At 34.6% G+C, this 20,552-nt stretch overlaps 1 protein-coding gene across 3 annotated transcripts in view; it reads left to right on the top strand.

Moving 5' to 3' along the window:
- The window catches only part of LOC118180875 (BAR/IMD domain-containing adapter protein 2-like), a 259,049-nt gene that overhangs the window by 105,042 nt on the left and 133,455 nt on the right, over positions 1-20,552 (top strand). The window contains exon 1 of one of the 3 annotated variants that reach the window (XM_085812874.1): positions 18,074-18,142. The exons of the other annotated variants lie outside the window; for them this stretch is intronic. Coding sequence (XP_085669000.1) covers positions 18,089-18,142 — 54 coding nt within the window. The 5' untranslated portion in view covers positions 18,074-18,088. Of the gene's footprint in view, positions 1-18,073; positions 18,143-20,552 lie in introns of those variants that run through there. 3 annotated transcript variants of the gene reach the window in all.

Below are 20,552 nucleotides of genomic sequence, written 5' to 3'. Positions count from 1 at the left end.
ATGTGTAACGAGTGTGCGAATTAGCTTCCCTTATAAAATCCTCTAGGAAAGCATTCTTTTCCTCAGGTAGATAGCCGTAATAATCTGTTCCATAATAACTAAACTAAACCAAACTAAATCATCAAATGTATTCATCCTATTGCTGTTCATTGGAGAACTGAGATCATCCCCATCAGTATTTGTATGTATGCAGCATGTTTCAGAAAACATTGACCATAGTTTTATACTTCTTTTTAGTTTCAAAATTGTGGCAAATGTCCTGAAAATTCTGACATGTGAAAATTGTACACATAAAATTTTACGGTGAAATTTTAATAAGGCTATTTTGAACAAAATGATAAATTAATTCCGAAAATTTGTAAATAATGCACATTTAATTAAATATTTGTGTGTATTAAAAAAAAGATTTGACGGAAGCAATTTCTTAACTTGTACCATTGCTAGTAGAAAAAGAAATTATGTATTTCAAGAATAAATTGCAGCATTTCAAGAAGTACTTTGAGTGCGTTTATCGCGGAATGATAAAATGCGAAAAAATTGGATCAAACTTTTACTATACAGGTTTTGTTTGAATGTTGAGAGCTTTTGTGGCACTCTCAAAATTTACTTGAAAGAAAGAAAGTACAATCTGTGTGTTTGCTATAGATTATGTTTTAGGCATATTTAGATGATATTCAATTTTTCAGCGAATCTTTTCGCTTTGTATATTTTATAATTACAATATTCGTTCTTTTCTAAATTAAATTTTTGTACCGATAATAAATTGAAAAGTTATTTATTAGTCCAAAGGGATTTGAATCCCGAAGGACTATTAGTTTCGTTTTGGCATTTTGCGTCGGACTCATAAATGTCGGTTCACTTTTCAAACTGTTGCCACAAAATGTTAGAGTCCTGCATTATATTTGAAGAAATTAAATAATGAAAAATCTGCATAAATGTATGTATATTTCTCGTATTGTGATAAAACAACGGTACATAGAGTCATCGAATTTTGAATAACGTAATCCTCCAACGAATATGAGCATGTGGAAGACCAAATTTGAAATTTGAAATTTGTTTTATGATCGATTTCCTATTTTTTAAAACTTTGACGAATTTTTGATTAACAAACTCAAGGATTTCAAAGAGAGCAATGGCAACGTTGTGCAGAAAAAACATTTTTATCTCCAGCGCGTGAGTCTCTGTATCGGAAATTCTAAAGATATGCTCGTTTTAAAACTATTTTGCGATATTGCTGTTGCACTGGATCTTATGGTTTAAGTGCGAGGAACATGATATTTAATAAAGAAAGGTAACACACAAAATGTTAAAAAACGCCCCTTTGGACGTAATTTAAAATCTGAAACATTTCAGATTTTGTTTTTTTATATTTTATTCCATTTTTAATTTTATTTGTCTAAAACTTTGAGAGCTGATTTCTCTCCGTGGGTGGTGGGAGATTTGAAAATATGTATTCGCATTGGTTATTCAACAGATAGGGTAAGAAAAAATTGCTATCTTATTTTTGAAAATATCAAAGGAGAAAAAAATCAGACAGCAGTTTTCTGTTTTCCAAAAACAGCAGATTTCCGTTTCCCGTAAGAGTGTGGGAATCTGTCGTCTGTTTTTCAATATAACGCAGTTGATTGTCATTATTTTTTAATAAAGAAGTTGTATTTCAATAAAGAATTTTATTAAATTATTCTTAAAACTGCGAAAACTTCTGGAAGAGATGCGAGAGACGGTTTTGAGGTTGTCTGTAACTGCATATGAATATCTCATGATGATCGATTTTTATTAGAATATAAATAAGCAGTTGTGGTAAACATGGTGACCGACTTATACAGGAGATCAAAATCATGCGGTGGTCCTCTTTTCGGAAGCTTTAATTATACAGGGTGGTCATAAAGAAATTCCCCGATATATGAACCTCTGGCGGTTTATCCGCTCAACCAATCAAAATGAAATTTCAAATATTATGTAAAGATATTGACTATATATAGTTTGAAGTTGCGCTCGAGATTGTGATGATTTAAAACAATGCAGCTTTCACGGTTACAGTGAAAACATTTCGCAATTTTCGATCAACATTTTTCCTGCACAAACCGATCAGGCTATTGAAAAACCATAAATAGCTTTGAAAGAATGCGCTTATGACGAAAATTGCCGGCAGGAAACATTTGCAAAGAAGAGCATTGTAAGGGACCAATGACAACACAAAACAGGAGACGGGGGGAAACCTATATTGGAGTTGGCATGTTTTCAACGGGCCCACATTCGCAGACGATAACCCATCGCATGCGGGAGACTGTAACAACAATTAAGAACATGGCAGGAGAAATCAGTATAGCCTTACTTTTTATGATATCTTTCAGCTTTGACAAATAGCATGGATTTGATGTACACACGTTATATTTCAGATAACCTCAGAATGCATGGGAGTGAGGTCCGGGAATCGAGGTGTCCACAAAACTGCAAAACTACGACATATGACTTTGTTTTGAAATGTTGTACACACTGAAAACTTTTAATTCAAATAAAAATATTTTTCCCTCTCTTCTCTTGTGTTGTAATTGGTCCTTTACAATGCTGTTCTTTGCAAATGTTGCAATTTCCATCATATGTGTGCCATTTCAACGCCAGTGATAGTTTGTCAATGCACTGATCAATTTGCGCAGGAGAAAAGTTAAGTATTGCCATTCGGAAATTCCGAACTTTTCTTTCCTCTGTAACCGTAACTGTGAGAGCTCTAGCGTTTAAATCATCGTAATCTCGAGTGTAATATTAATTATCTTTCAAATAACAATATCTAAAATTTCATTTCAATTGGCTGAGCGGATAGGCTGTTACGGTTTCACATGTTGGGGACTTTATGATCACCTTGTATTTGAAAACATTCATCATGTTCTGTATGAAACATTTTCTTGTAATGCGGCGTTTAATTTATTATCAAGAGTCTAAAAGTTTTACGTGGTATCCGCAGTGAGAGAATCGTAGAAAGATGGTAAAGAGATCCGCAAAAAGCCGAGAAATATGTATGAAAAGAGGTGAAGTTATATGCGAAGAAGAGGTTATGTTAAAGGCGGGGGAAGAAAGGATATTCGAATTGTACCGAATCTTAAAAAGACACAAGATTCGAAAACGCAAAAACTCGAAGAGTTTTAATTACGTACTGCGTTAACTGCACTCATGTCCATAAATTAAGGATAATGCAAAATCAGGCAAAGGAAGAGTTAGAAGCAAAACAAATTTGACTTATTTGTAAAGCTTATTTATTAAACAAAAGGTAAAGAGCAAAAAAAGATGCTCTATGTTTGATATTATTAAAAAAATTAGCGATTTTTTCTCCCTGGAGCAAATTACAAAAAACAACTATTTACAAAAAACCAATATTACATGGTTGGTATTATTGTTAATATATTGTATGTCTCCCAGACGATGCAATACAGTCCGTACAACGCCTAGGCATGCTGAGTATCAAATTATCGATCTGATCTTGGGGGATATTACACCACTCAAAAAGCAATGCTCTCCGAAGTTTCGGTAGACATATAGGAGGAGGTTGACGGGCTGCAACTCGTAGGCCAAGCATGTCCCACACGTGCTCTACTGGATTCCAGTCCGGTGAGAATGCTGGCCACTGCATGCGGGTGATATCCTCCGATTGAAGGCATTCACTTACGATGTTTGCACGGTGAGGACGGGCGTTGTCATCCATAAACACAAATTGTACACCCATGGCGCCCCGAAACAAACTTACATATTGTTCCAGAATGACGTCCCGATAGATTTGGCTTGTCATGGTTCCAATTTGAACATGCAGGTCAGTTCTGGAACCCAGAATAATTCCACCCCAAACGAGCACTCCTGCACCACCGTAACGGTGTCGTTCTATGGTGTTTTCTTGGTAATAACGGGTACCTGGAGTTCTCCATATGAAAGTCCGGCGAGAATCAGACTGCAACCTAAACCTCGACTCGTCGGAAAACATCTCACAAGCCCATTGTTGCGGTGTCCACAATGCATGCTCTCTACTCCAGGCTAACCGCAGGCGACAGTGAGCTGTAGTAAGTGGAACGCATCTGACAGGTCTACGAGCATATAGACCAATCTGCTCTAAGCGTCTGTACACGGTCTGCCTTGAAATTGTCGCACCAGTGACTAAAGAGAGCTGACGAGACAGGTCTGAGGCTGTGCTTCGCCTGTTTCTTTTGGCAGTAACTGCCAAATACCGGTCCTCATTTGGCGTTATAACTCTGGGGCGACCTGTGCTGTAACGTCTACTCACATTACCATCATCTTGGAATCGTTGCCAAAGCCTGGAGATGACACACTGGACAATTCCAAGTTCGTCTGATACTTCCAGTTGGATACGCCCACATTCCAGACGGCCAATAATTCTACCACGTTAAAAAATCATCCAAATGCGTCTTTTGTGTCATAACTATTCGGTTATTGCACTAAAATGCTTATAAAGCGCCTGCGAACAATTTTACTTCTTTGCCTGTATTCCTTATATATCACTCTCTTACACTCTCGTCATTGTGACGTACCATAGGTGTCATCTGGTTGTTTCCTGAAATTTGCATATGATTCTTGAAGATGTGTGTAGTGATTTTGCAGGTGATATATTTATTTTAGAGTTCGATTTCCGCGTGACTCCGAATTATCCTTAATTTATGGACATGAGTGTATAAATGTCATTTGTATCTTCTCAATAAATATAGGTGTATTTTAAAAACTCTTTTCTAATTTGTTTTTCAATAAACATAGATTACAAATTTGAATTTATTTTAACGTTTTAAAGATTTTTTCTCTTTATTTAATCTTATTCGAAAAAATCGGCATTACAATACCTGTTGTCTGCCGTATGCGAATCGGAACACTAGTAGACCATCTCGAAATCAATTCCGGGCGAACCGGCTGGCGTTTTCATATCCACCTTCCACCACCCCATCTGTTAATATCATTACTACTTTCCTTTAGAAAGTCCTTCATGAAGGCATATCTTCCTTTATGCAGGTAAACCTCACATGCTTTGTTATGATTGAACACCACCAACCTATTATGATTCATATTTAAGGAAATTTACTTTTTCGTCCGACGTCTCGTCAGAATGTCTTTATTTTTATCTTGATCAAGACGCCTCTTTTAGCATGTTTTAGTATAGTACATAAAAAACTGCAGTTATTTATTCTTAAAAATTTTTGCATGTTTTAATTCTATTTTTTAAGATAATTCTGTCAAGTTTGCTTAAACATATTTGCATATTTTTAATTGCATTTTTTAGTCCAAAGGGATTTGAATCCCGAAGGACTATTAGTTTCGTTTTGGCATTTTGCGTCGGACTCATAAATGTCGATTCACTTTTCAAACTGTTGCCACAAAATGTTAGAGTCCTGCATTATATTTGAAGAAATTAAATAATGAAAAATCTGCATAAATGTATGTATATTTCTCGTATTGTGATAAAACAACGGTACATAGAGTCATCGAATTTTGAATAACGTAATCCTCCAACGAATATGAGCATGTGGAAGACCAAATTTGAAATTTGAAATTTATTTTATGATCGATTTCCTATTTTTTAAAACTTTGACGAATTTTTGATTAACAAACTCAAGGATTTCAAAGCGAGCAATGGCAACGTTGTGCAGAAAAAACATTTTTATCTCCAGCGCGTGAGTCTCTGTATCGGAAATTCTAAAGATATGCTCGTTTTAAAACTATTTTGCGATATTGCTGTTGCACTGGATCTTATGGTTTAAGTGCGAGGAACATGATATTTAATAAAGAAAGGTAACACACAAAATGTTAAAAAACGCCCCTTTGGACGTAATTTAAAATCTGAAACATTTCAGATTTTTTTTTTTTTTTTAGATTATTTTTAAAAATTTTCCTTATACTTACAGAACTTAAAATGCATATTTTGAATGAACACGATTGCCTTGATTACGATAGAACGACTATCGTCGTATAACCGTTGTGAGGTGGGTTTTAGATATATTTATTTTACGTGAACGTAAACGTGATGTGGGCATTTTCATACGTATTAATAGGATGAAAACTTTATTGTAACACGAGCAAAAACAAATATAGTTTACACAAAGTTCGTAAACGTAATATTCCGCTGGCGAATAGTGTTGCCTTAACTTTAATGCTGTCGGTTCCGCGGACCGACGCCAGCCAAGCGAAAATTCCAGTGCCGGTCCCAACGTGTTAATCGTACAGCAATGACGGGCATGCTATTGAGTATTAATATCTTCTAAAGTAGCAAAAGGCTGTGTCAATGTGTTGTTAACAATTTAACACTTCCAATGTCGTGTAGGTTGTCGATTTCAAAGCAGTGATTAAAAAATACTTCTATTTTTTGACGTTCGAAATCAATCATTTCTTTTTTATTTGGAAATAAACCATACATTTCCTTGTGTAGCTTTGCACGAAAGACTAGATTGCTATTATATGCAACTCTTGCTCCATTTTGTTCAGGTCAGTGAAGTAGAATCCTTATGAATTTATCTTTGTGTGGGAGTGAAAGTGAAATAAGAGAGGGTGGGGAAGTTAAACAACGTGGTTAAAGGTGAAACTTCCCAATCTCTTCCATTTTACGCCCCCTCGCAGAAGAACTTGCATAACTTACGATAATGTGATAATCCAGATTACGAGCGTCATATCTCATTGCTTGGTCGGCTTTGGTTTTGTCTTCAGCGTGCTATTTTTGTGTTGCATTTTAAAAGTACCTATTCGCTGCGTAATTGAAGATGAACAACGAACGATTGTTTTATGTGATGAGAAAATGTTTCTACTTATTTTGCGCGCTTTTTGACTGTTTATTACATATATCTTTAAACTATCGAATAAGAAGCGTAAAGCAAAAATCTTTGTTCCAACTTGATATTATTTCAATGAAAATTTGTTTTACAACTTGTTTTCCATTCACAAGTAAAATGGGTAAATTTTACTTTGACTCATGTACCATGTTCCGGCATATATAACGCGCACCTGTAATTTCAAGCCACATTTTTCAAATCTAAGTATATTCGCCATATAACGCGCACCCTTTTCGTTACGAAGAAACCTGAAATATGCATGTGCAAGGCTGTTATCCTTTGGAAGTCGTTCATTTAAAGATTTTTTCCTAGGCTTTTGAATAGTGGGATATTGAATTGACAAGAGGGAAGGGGAACAAACAGTATGTGTTTGGAGGAAATGCGAGAGGGTGTAAATAATTCTGCAGACAGGGCAAGTTATATTCAGTACAGGTGTGCACAAGAATGTTATTCTAGGGTTTCGAGAAAAGAGGAAAGTAATTTGGGAAATAAATGTATTTCCAAACCGAATGAATTTGCAGAAACAGGACTCGGATACTTTCTCTTTCTGTAGTCATTCGAAGACGTGATTTTGAAGTGAACATCGAAGTCTTTAGTACATCGCACTTTCTTTAGCTGAAATACAATTCATCTACTGTTCATTTTAGCAGTAAATATGGCTCTTGCCAAACGAAACAAACACACTGCCGGTTTCAAATGCGAAGTTATTCAGTGTGCGAAAGAAATTAGAAATTGTGCTTGTAGCAAGGATCCGTGATATGGGTGAAAGCTCCATATATGTGTGGAAGAAAAATATCATAGTAATTAATATGCAAAAGGAATAAATGTGCTTTGCGTAAAGGAGTAATGAAATGGCGTATCCTAAAAGAAAGTGTTGCGAAGTGCCTCTAGAAAATCGCCAGTAACAGCATTTAGGATGGAATGTCTGAGCAGTGCCCTTGTCTAGCAGAGATTTAGTTGAGATTATAGTTATTATAAATAGTGGTAGGTTATGTACTCTTAAAAAAACATGTTTTCATGTGCACAGCCCATAAATGTTTCAAAAATAAATGTTCACTATTTTAAACTTCCCAGTAGGTTCCAATGATCAGCTGGTGCTGTTGTGTAGAAACAGCACATAAGTACCAGTTACGGTTATTTAGACTTTAAAAATATATCTTCCACTATAACATTTGTAGAGTTATTAGGTTATTTTGATTCTGGAGACGTGAAAAATGCTCAATGCCCTCGCCGGGACTCGAACCTGGACCTCTTGAATACACGCCGAGTGTGCTACCTTTACAGCACGAAGGCGTGCTAGAAGGAGGGAGAAAACAATTGAGATACTTAATTTAACCATATTCAATGAATTATATATTTTCGTTTTTGTTGGTAATATTGCATATTTAGCAGTTCTACTAGCTGTTGATCATTATTAAGTGATGTTTTCGAAGCCATTGATCAGATAGTATTTTGTCTCTTTTCTTCGATCACGCGTTGGCCCAATTTGAGCGTCGTTGAGTTGACGGATAAATATTATGAATTGAAATTCTTCTCTTTATCTCTTTCTGAACCAGTTCAAGAGGTTTGTGTTGGCGTACTTATCACGTAGTCTAATCTAATAATGCGGGCACAGAGACTGTCAATCTTACATGCAACCAGGATACGGGCACTGGGCTGCGGAATTCGCAGTTGTTTTCAAATGGGTAATGGTGAAAGAATTCTTGGTGACAGTACAGAATTTTTTATCGGAGCGGGTAATTTGTAGATTTAAAGCAGAGCATCCTTTGTTGTGCATTTATTTTTATCTATTTCTCATCTGAATGGCATTTGTGGGGGAGAAAAAGAAACCACAGATTACCTTATGTATTTGAAATTTAGGTGGTTTCGGGAAAATTCCTTTTCTTTCTGTTTTGTGAATGTTTAATAGATACGCAAATTCTCTCAAAGAATATTTCCAGCAATTATTTCATTATATAATTATGAAGGCACATTTTTAAGTGTGAAACGAAGCAAAGAACATTCTTAATTGATGAGCGTTTATCTAACAGTTTATGAAAGCAAACCATGTTCTGTTTTAAATTAGAACAACTCCCCTTCCATTCAGCACCTTTCAGAACAAATTTGAACTAATTCTGTTTTGTCCATTTTTTATCAGTACTCTCATATACATACATATGTATCAGGGGAAAAAAATCTTTCCTGTTATATTAAGCAGTGAAAGTCGATATTTATAGAATTTCTAATTTTGTTGTTACAAAAAGTCGTTTTAAGTAAAATATTAAATTTAATCGTGTGTTTCATTGGGTAATACAAGGTTACGTATCACACTGTAGATAACAATCAGCAGTTCCTTTGCCATATATTACCTGCTACTAATACAACTGCTATATTACAACTACCTGCTCATTTTTTAATATTAAAATGCAAATTTGTCTTGCATTCTTTTTGTAAAATATAAAAGTAAAGTTCATTTTAAACTGTTTGTTACACATTTTCAGTACGTGCGCAAGAACGCATCTATTTTTAGCCCAGCAGAGGGCTATAGTCTCGAAAGGACATTTAGCGTCGAATCACTATAAACGGCTGTATCACTTGTCAAATTGCTGCCACCAAATATTATCGCCCTGTATTATTATATTTAAAGAAAATAAATAATCAAGAATATGCATCAATATATGTTTCAATATCAATATGTGTGTATATGTTTCTCGCATTGTGAAAAAATAAAGGTACTTAGAGTAATCAAATTTTGAATAACGTAGTCGTGAACCCAGGTATGAACCCCGAATCTTGAATTTCGAATTTGTTTCATAATCGTGTAAAGACATTAGGTATATTTTTGGAAGCAGGCAAAATAAAAAATTAGTAACGCCTTCGCCGGGAATCGAACCGCGGACTTCTAAATTACGCGCTGAGTGTGCAGACAACTACACCACGAAGGCTCGCTAAGAAAGCGGAAAAAATACCTTATATACTCAACCTTTTAAATGGCGACTGGGGTTTTTAGGGGACCCAATCGCCAAATCCTGGGTGAGGAGAATCATCATCCAACACCCTTCAGTTCGGGCGATACTGTAGAAACTTAGGTAATTTTTGAAAGCAGGAGTGATGAAAAATAAGCAACGCCTTCGCCGGAAATCGAACCGCTGACCTCTCAATTATGCGCTTAGCGTGCAGACCACTACACCACGAAGGCTCGCTAAGAAGGCGGGAGAAATATCTTATTATCTATTTTATATTTTTTTAAACTTTTCGAATTTGTTTCATTATCTATTTCATATTTTTTTTTAACTTTAACGAATTTTTAATTGGAAAACTCAACGATTTCAAAGCGAGCAGTGCAACACACTGTGCGGAATAAAATATTTTGATCTCCAGTGCGTCAGACTTGTCTATCGACAAATCTAAAGATATCCTGTTTTAAAATATTTTAGCCCAAAGGAGTGTTAATCCAAATGCTCTCAAAACGTGTATGTTTGTGTAAGTGAAAAAAATGTCCCCTTGGGCGTAATAGAAAATCTCAAAGCTTTCAGATTTTTTGTTTTTGTTTGTTTATTTATAATTTAATTAAATTTTTACATATTACTTGGCGCGTTACGAAATTAAATCAAGTTTTCGTTTCTGAAGTAATTAAGAAAAATGTTTTTAACATTTATATCTAATACCTAAATCTAGCAGTTGTCATTCAAACTCAGGAGCATTCGTTGTTATTAAATTACCATATCTATCAAACTATGAGATTCTAGAAGCTTCTAACAAAAGTATTTTAATTTTGTAGTGTATATTCTACGAGAAGGAAATACCTAATGTTTTTCTCGTAATGGCAAAATAATTGAGATTTTAGGTTGGTAGTTATTAAATGATGTATTAAAAATATAAAATTCTTTTCTCGGCAATTGTATTTTTGTTACGAGATTTCAGGAAGTGCAAGGAGTAGCGTCATTCTTCATATGATTATGGGTTTTTCACCAAAAACATACCATTTCGCTTAATAATCTTTTGAATCGTTTTCTCTTCCGCATCCTCCAGATAAGCTTTTTCCTATAGTCAATCATTTTGAAGCAATATTTTATGTGACGTAGAAGTGTTAAATATCTGCTTCATTAAATTTAATGGATATTTTATGTTGCTTTATTCTTTTGTGGCAAGTAGCTGCTTTGTGTATGAAGTTTAATACTTTTTCTATGCTTCCTTATTGTAAATTCCACTCCGTATTCACAACTTTGCTTTCATCTAAAATTGGTAGAATAAATGTCTGTATGGTTTATAATTCAAATCAAATGATTCATTGTTATAAAAGAAGCTAACAGAAAAATTCTCAGAGTATAAGAATATAATATTTATTACATCGATGAAAGCGAGAACATCATCAATTTATCTTTTAAAGTGCATTGAGCTTTTTCACTTAAAGCAATAAAGAATTAACTCTTACGTCTTGCATATTTTATCAAGTGAAGAATTTCATTATTAAACACTTTAAAAGCGTGCAGCGAACCTGATTGTACTGTTTCATTTCACTTCACATTCATTTCGCTTAATCGAAGTAGGTGTGAAGAAAGCCAAGTGTTTTCTTTTCGTGTGGGAAGTGTAGTGTAATAATAACTGATTTTACGCCGAGGTGTTGGTCTTTTGAAAATCAGCTCTTTTGTTGTTATTGTCTTGTCCATGAAATTTCATGGAAGAATGATTGCCAGAGCCTCAAGGAAGTTGGACTTCTACTTTCCACCCTAATTTTGAGGGAGAGCACTCTGGGAGGGAGGTCTGGGGATCTCCCACCCCTCTCCTTACCACTAAACCATATGATTCGGTTCGCCATAGAGTGCCCCCATGCCGCAGAGACACTATACATTTACAAAGATCCATGCCTTCTCCGGGATTCGAATCCGAGTCCTTCGGTACCGTAGTATAGGTAGGCGTTACGACTATACTATTTGGGCTGCCTTTCCAGCCTTAATCATTTTAAATCAGAACTACCACATTTGACGCATGCGCTCTTTTGATCTATTTCATAATCAAAATGGTTATCAAATGCAAATTATTCTCAGCTAATGTTTATGTTAGGTGTTCGGAAATATATATATGTAATATTTTGGCAGTCGGGCACATCAATGAAGCTTGGCATCAAAATCCGGCTTACAGCAAAATCCGGCTCCTAAGTGGCTTACAGCAGAAATGATGATACCGAAAGATTTCATTTTTAAAAAACTCCATATCTTTATTCACTTAAAATAGCAGATCATTATTTATTTAGATTCTCCAATACTACATATCCAATAATGATTTTAATTAAAATAAGGTTGAAGTTGAGTTTTTGACGTCATAACTGTTCTAACAAAGGAAAGAAGAAGGGACAGAGCGGCAGCAAAAAGGTCTTAAGCGGCAGGAGGAGAAAAGCTGTCTGACGGAAAAATGGCGCGAACTCTTCATTTTATAGTACCGATTACGTAAAATGCCAGAATGTTCTTGAAAGTACTGGTCTAGGGGGAAAGATCCTGAAATAGCGGAAAGTTAATTAGAGGTTGCCTGTTCGCGTAGAGCAAAGCCATCGTATAGTCTTTATTTTTAAACGCTAGCTTAGTTATATATAATTTCAATTCAGAATAACCCACTAATGGCCGAATGGTTAAAGCCGTTGAACACTGGTTCGTAGCAAGCTGTGGGTGTTTTTGTGGTATTTTCCGTGCTTAATGTGAATACAAGTAATTTCCCTGGAAACACCTCCAGGAAAGCATTCTTTTTTTATTAGAAACAACCTGTGTGTGCTTCAGTGTATCCGGATTAAAGAAATACCGAAATTCAAACAGAAAAATTCAGTATTCTGTTTACCGTGGACAGAAAAGTTCTCCAAGAATGTAAACTGAAAGTTTACCCCTGGGGGGAGGAGGGAATTTAGATTTTAGATCACTTTTAATTCATTACAGCATTTTTCAGTAATGCTTTTAGTTCATTTTTTATCGGTGACAAGCACTTTTCGGTATCTTTCATCGAGCAGAATTACAGGTCCTTCATTCAGTGTAAAAGATTGCAGAAATGCGAGAAGTTCATTTCGGCGAAGAATGGCTCCATATTGATTAAAACGGCTCGGATTATTCAGTGTCTAGCTGGATCCTTGAAAGTAAAAGGTACAATGTATTTCTGAGAAATATGTGCATAATCATAAGGGTCATTCTGTGTTTATTTATATGAAAGATAGTGTATGTAATATTTTACAACGTACGTTCGATGGCTGTACAGAAATTTGGATTTCGTATTTACGGAACTGTCTTCACTCCCAGTTCTTATAAAACTTTGATTTTAGGAACTTTGTGACTTCAGGTACTATATGCCTAAGCTTGCAGCCATTTTTTTTTTCACTATCTTGTGTGTATGAATACAATAGAATAGTTTCTCTACCTTTAGCATATAGGAAATTTAGATCGTCATTTACATCTCTTGCCTCCCAGTATGCATATGGCAGCTAAACAAGTTAGAGTTCTTATTTTAACGAATTTCAAATGTGCTATGGTCTCCCATATTAAATGGGGGTTATCTTCTCCGCCTATTCCATGAAATTTGACTTTAGATAAGACGAACTCAGATAGAAAACAACTTTGTAATTTCATAATTTTCCAGTACGCTATTTTAAATTACTGCACGCGAGATTAATGGGACGAGATTTTGTGTTTATTATTTTCCAGGTCAAGTGGCTTATAAAGTTGTCTATTACCATAAATAGAAAGCATCATCATCTTGATAATGCGTTTTTAGATTACTTGCACTGGCCACCCGTGATAATGGGGTCAGTGGGGCTACACTTCGTGAGAACTGATGTACAGAATGTTTGGCGTGATAAAGCTTTCGTGTCTATACATGTTTGTTATGACGCTAATAAATGTATAATTCTAGCTTGTTAAAAATGTTATCGAGAATGTGTAATTTGTCCTTGACATGTAAGCCGTTATTTATGGGTTGCTTTATTAATGTTGGAATCGTTTTCGAAATTTATTACTCAGACTTTCGAAATAATGTAACAATATCTCCTTGTATTCTTTCTTTTTCCGAAATTCTGGCAAATTCAGTTGAATTGGAATAAGATTTCTCTAAGAGTTTATAATGAACTTGAGAGGGGGTGTGATGTAGTTGATTTTAGCTTTCATTTAAAAATTTATATGAAAATACTGATTTTTTGAAATATTATCTTCATTCCGTTGTTGATTAAACGGCATTTTTGATTAATGAATGATTTTTTATGGAATTTCAAATGGTATATTGCTTTAACACCCAAAGGCACCATCTGAACTGTAAAATTGCCTGTGTAATAGTAGTTGTAACCTGGGTAATAAAAATAGTTAGTATCATCAGAAAAAAGAAAGGATCTTTTCATACGCCTTTTTCTCTAAGCAAGTAAGAGTAAGTATATTTGCAAACTGTTCGCTCAACCTTCACACATTCTTCCGGATGAATTTTAAAACCCTTTCGCCGTCCTCTCCTGTCCGTCCTCCCCCCCTCCCCTCAGCGGCCGTCTGTTTTTCGTAGCGTGTAATGTTGTTTTCTCTGTATATCATAACTTTCCATACATGACTTTCGTAGTGAAGGAATGTCAATGAATATTAAGTGAAATTATAAGGAAATATAGCAAAATGGAAAAATATTAATACCTCTGCTTATTTCTAACAGCAGGATGATTTGATAACATCTGATCCAGGCGGTCTACTCCTCCCATTTTGTTTTTGTAATCTTTTACAGTTCTTTTCCGTGTTCCAACATCAATCATCGAGTTATTACGGACTGTACTCATCAAACGTATATCCTTCTTCTCTTTCCAATTCAAAATCTCATTTTTTTTCTTTTTCTGCTGAGTAGACGTTGAAGCCATCTCTCACTGTCTTGGATCTTATGTAAAATGGCGCGAATATTCATAAAACCCGGGACAAATTCAATTAAAAATAGAATGCCTGATTAGTGCTACACTCTAAGATGTATTAGAACAAACAAAAATAAAAACTGTAACAAGTAAACATTTAGAAAGCGTTTTAAACGTTTAAAAGGTTTAAAATGTAGAAGAACGCTTGAGGCGCGTTACGGCCGCCCTGCGGAAGTTTCACTTGAACGCGCTAGACGCGTTACGGACGACGAAGAGGTTAAAGAGGTGACTAGACTAAAAAGAGCTCGGTTAATGCATTAATAACTTCAGCAAACGAATTATCTCATCATTTAATGGTGTATTGAATGTATGTAACGTTTGTCAATTTAAAAGAAAATGGTATGTTTTGAATTTTTCGAAAACGATACTGAAGTTGTTGTGAAAAGAATTAATCATCGAAAAGTTATTGCTTATGTATTATATGGATTATAAATTATATCACGTTCAATGTATCTTCTTCATTCCATTTTAGAAAGACCGTTTAAATGGTTACAGTATGAGCAGACTCTTTGATAACGAAAGGCGTTAAGCTTTAAAACGTAAATCTTTTATTTGTTTTAGGCTAGTCGTTTTGTTAACTATCTTCAGAATACTTTTGCGAAAACGTCTTGTAGATGTAGTGAAAGCCATGAATGCATATTTGTAAAGAAGTCGTCTTCAGAAGATGATATCAACTTTTTAAGGTATTTTCTCCTTGCTTACCGCATGCCCATGGACCTTATAAGAAATAGACCAACCCAAATGGGTTTTCTCCCTCGTCTGACACGTTCCCAGCTGTCACCTTGATCACATCCGGAGGAGTAGGGACGACTTGCAGAAATTTAACAGTGGTTGCCTATTGCAGCGTGTATGATTGTCAAGAAAAAGCTGGTTGTATCGCCTTATTTCACAAATTAGAATTTCTGCATATTTTTATTTTTGAAACTGAGATTGATTTTAAAAAATTTAGCATATATTTATCAAGCATAATTAGCGTTGCAAATAATTATAAAGCTAATGCATGCTTTCAGGGCTTTTTTTTAGCTTTTCCTATGCAGTAAGGAAATTTGTAACTACTACTTTTAGAAAATAATATTTTAAACCTGCTTTTTATTTTTATGCTTTTTATTTTCGTAAGTAAGTAAAAAATACTAAAATATATAAAAACGAATTTTTGAAAGTTTTGTTTAAAATTCTAAATTGTGCTGCTTTTTTTAAAATTATAGATGTGTATTATAGCACAATTTCTATAAAAGAATTTTATTTCAATTATATTTCATAATACAAGCATAGTGATAAATATTTTTGACTCCCTTAATTGTTATACATTTAATTCTAGTATTAAAATTGTATTTAACCGTAATAATTAATGTTGCTTGTATTTTATAGTGATTATTTTTTTAATTTATTTTTAGTTCTGCATAAGATTTTTTTATTGACTGTTGATTTAATTTATTAGCTTGAAGCGGCATTTTGCGCTGCTTCACTATAAATGTCGGTGTCTCCTTGAAAATTGTTGTTACCAAGCATTACCGCAGTGTATTATATTTAAAGAAATTAAATAATGAAGAATCTGCATGAATACATGTATGTTTCTCGCACTGTGACAAAAACGACGGAATCTAGAGTCATCAAATTTTGAATAATGTAATCCTCCACCCAAACATGGTCATTAGGAGGTCGAATTTCGAATTCGTTTTAATCTTTTCCATATTTTGTAAAATTTTAACGAAGTTTTGATTAACAAACTCAACGAGTTTAAAGCGAGCAATGGTAGTACTGTACAGAAAATAACATTTTTATCTCCCGTGCGGAAATTCTAAAGAAATGCTGTTTTCAAATGTATGTGGTTTACGGACGAAGAATCATGATATTCAACAGGTAACACACAAAATGTTAAAAAAAGGTTCCTTTTGGGCGTAATATAAAATCTGAGTGCTTCTAAATTTTATTTTATCTTTTATGCTCCGAATTTTATAAATTACTAAAATAAATAATCCACTTTAATGTTAATAATTTAATTATGATATAATCAAATAAATGATCGTTTTGTAATGTTATTATAGTTTTGAAAATCACTGCCTGAAAATGTTCGTTAAATAAAATAAAAAGAAAAAAAAGAAAAACAGATCTTGTTTAATTTTACCTTATTTATTTCAAAACATTATGTACTATCAATATTATTTAATTTTACTTTATATTTATGCAAAATTAAGTTCATAAATTTTGTGCTTACAGTGTTTACCGTTTTACCAAAGTAAAGATGTTTGTGCAAGAATTACGCGTGAAAAAAATGCACGAAATGCAGTAAAAAGTGCTTTAATGAGATTTATTAAATCCTATTTGAAAATAACTGTGACTTTCATAATCGCATCACTATACAACGTATCACATTTAATAATTAAAAACAGTTATGTGATACAAACGCCATAAGTTTCAGTGTTAAAGTAAACCAGATCGTCTCTACTCTCTCTTGCGGACATGTCGGTGACGCGCGCCCCGCCCACTGGGTTAGTCTATCTCTTATAAGGTCCATGCGCGTACCCAAAACACATTGGATGGACTCTGGAAGATGGTTAATTATCTAGAGTCCATCCAATGTGTGGATGGATGGACTCTGGAAAAGTCCATCCACACATTGGATCTATTAAATCCTATTTGAAAATAACTGTGACTTTCATAATCGCATCACTATACAACGTAACACATTTAATAATTAAAAACAGTTATGTGATACAAACGCCATAAGTTTCAGTGTTAAAGTAAACCAGATCGTCTCTACTCTCTCTTGCGGACATGTCGGTGACGCACGCTCCCCCTCCGCCCACTGGGTTAGTCTATCTCTTATAAGGTCCATACGCGTGTCCAAAACACATTGGATGGACTCTGGAAGATGGTGAAGGAGGAGTGAAATAAAATCAACCTTGATGGTTTTAAGAAAAGGATATTTATCTTCGAAATCAAGATGTGATATGATAGTACAACGAAAGGTCTATCAGATTGAACATATTAAAAAATAATATTATGAGGTTTGTTTGTATATAAATCTTTGCAAAATCGTTACAAAAATGTTTGAACACCATCTGTAGATGACAATGTTGATTATGATTCTGATATTTCAACAGTGGTAGCAAAATTACATCACCGAAGAGGTGAAGCATGCGAATTATTGAAAGTGCAAGCCAAGATATGTTAGAAGACTTGGATGAATTTCGTGGAAAAAGGGACTGGGTTGTGTGTTTAAAAAAAGGCCAAAAAGGGATGACAAACGTCAAACTAGTAAGTACTGAGACGAGGATATTTGCCAAGAGAGCGGATGCATTTGTGGAGTACATTTTAAAAGAAACTGGCTCGCATGGAAGTTACACGTAGGAAAATCTTGACAATTCTTAGGCAAGCCACCGCATTCACCGAGATGTGGATTAGCAGTGTTCAACGAGTTTGCTGCACAGTTGTATTGAGAAGACTGGTAATTCTAAATGACAAAATTTTTCTCTTGTCTTTCTTTAGATAAATCATTTGTTAGCATGATCACATCGGAAATATAGTTAGAAATTTAAAACAATAAAAGGTCGTAGTGGGTACAGAGAGTGATATTTTCCCCTCTGGGAATATCATTCATCAAGGTAACGCGCAGTTAAAATTTGCGTCGTTAGTAATTAAATTAAGAGTAATTGACAATAATTGGAAGTACGTATTTAATAATAAAATTTTAATTTGACAAACTTGATTGCCAAATGATAGATATCAAATTTGTCAAATGAAAATTTGGCAAACCGATCTTTGAAAGAGTCACAGCATGATTTCGAAAAACGTTATTTTAAAACTATACCTTTCTTGCATTTCCATTTTTGGTAAAAAGAGTATAGATATGTTAATGTCCACTTTAGTCACGAAAGTACTTCAAAACTCATTAAAGTTTTTTTTTTTTAAAATGAGCTGCGTCATCACTTGTCTCCGTTTTGCTGAAATTTGACCTTGCCATAATTGGGATACGCCGTGATTATTTACAATTTTGCTGATGTCCTTAAGAATGACTTGCTGTTTTCGCTACTTCTACATAAGGCAGAGTTAGTAACCATAGCAATTAAACGAAATTCAAGTTTAGAGATGTTTTCCGTTCCTTTGAATTGGCTGGAATTAAAGTAAAATATATAAAAGTGTGTAAAAATGATGTTTGCAGATATGCCAGCTGCCAGCGCCCTGTTGGGCATATTCTTGAAATTTAATGTTTAAAACAATGCTACTTTTGATCTAGGTTTTAGTTAAGTCGTGGAATAAATAGATTTTGTGTTTCTGTATTTTGCTGGCAATTTTTGTGCATTATCTCAATGTGGGAATTTTTTAATAATCATTAAAACCTTTCTCAATAGCATGTCTTCATATGTATGATGAAACGAATGCGTCTTTTGAGTTTATTTCTGTACAGCTACAGATAAAAGTATGGGGAACAACAGCGATATACCACGGGTCAACTGGTAATGCCTTCCCACGCTAACTTCCCCTCCCCCGAAAAAAAATTTCAGACTCTATAAAAGTTCACATAGAAAAGGTTGAGGACTTGAGCACCTGAAGCTTTCTCGAGTTTACCTATTATAAATGCATCGTGCAATCCCACCATACACCTCGCATCCAATATTCACTAAAAGTAATGATTTAGGAGATAAGAGATTACAGTACAATTTTAAATTCACAAATTGAGAACATTTGTTTCGGTGTGACAAAAATACCTAACTGATAATTATAATGAGATAAATAATTACTGCCAAAACAATGTTATAATGAACTGTAGTAAATATACTAAAGCGTCCACGGGTTGAAATCATTTGAGAATACAGTGGAACCTCGAGATACGAGGAAAGTATGAGCGGAAGATTTCTCTCTAAATGAGCATTGACTCGAGTAACGAGCAATGAGCCAGGCTGTTGGTATGCGTGGCGGCATTTCCCGATCCGGCTCAACTCGAGGTATCCCCTCGTCAGTTGTGTCGTTTGATCTACGTGTTTGTGCGCTTGTTAGTTAATTGTTTATGACATTTAACGTGAAAATAATTATTTCACGATGCCTCCCAAGAAGATTGTTGCCTCAGATAGTGCTGCAAAGAAAACGAAACAAGCCACGACCGTTGAAATTAAGAAAGAAATCATAGAAAACGTAAGCGTGGTGTAAGAGTGACAGAATTGGCGAAGACTTACGACCTTTCGACGTCGACGATCTGCACTATTTTGAAGAAGAAGGAAGAAATTATGAAATTTGATGTAGGAAAAGGAGTTACGGTTACTCCCAAGCAACCGTCCAAAACTCCTAGAAGCTGTTGCTGGTGTGGATTAACGAGAAGCAGTTAAAGTCGGTGTCGGAAGGTATCATAAAGCTAAACTACGGTTATATTATTTACCAGTGCTATTTATTAGAAAAATTGATTTTTATGTTGATATTTTTGCGGTTGCGGAACGGATTAACTGGATTTCCATTATTTTTAATGGGGAAGTATACGAGCTCAATGCTGGAACGAATTAAACTCGTATCTCGAGGTTCCACTGTAGCATCAAAAAACAGTGTGAGTAACAATCTGAAAGCTCAGGATTTTGGAAATGAAAACGCTCAATACAGAAAATAATTTTGAGAAGAAACCGAGCACATTTTTTTAAAGGTACTTCAAAGTTTATGTTGGAGCAGGTTACAGTTTATTAAGTTCATAAGTGGAATCCTTTTGAACATTAAAAGTTCATTACATTTATGCAGCGTCAGGAATTCATACTTCAAAAAGATCTAGACCTTAGGAAAAGAGTCGTTGAATAGTATTTTGAATTTTAGGATACTGATGTTTATTTTAACTAGAAATCTTTGGAATGATAGGCGATCAATTTATGGCGATTTTA

Source organism: Stegodyphus dumicola, chromosome 3, assembly GCF_044657685.1.
Source record: "Stegodyphus dumicola isolate Sdum_Otavi_A_Nest chromosome 3, ASM4465768v1".
Taxonomy (NCBI): domain Eukaryota; kingdom Metazoa; phylum Arthropoda; class Arachnida; order Araneae; family Eresidae; genus Stegodyphus; species Stegodyphus dumicola.
Note: the sequence above shows the minus strand (reverse complement) of the source record. Positions and strands in the feature narration are given on the sequence as shown.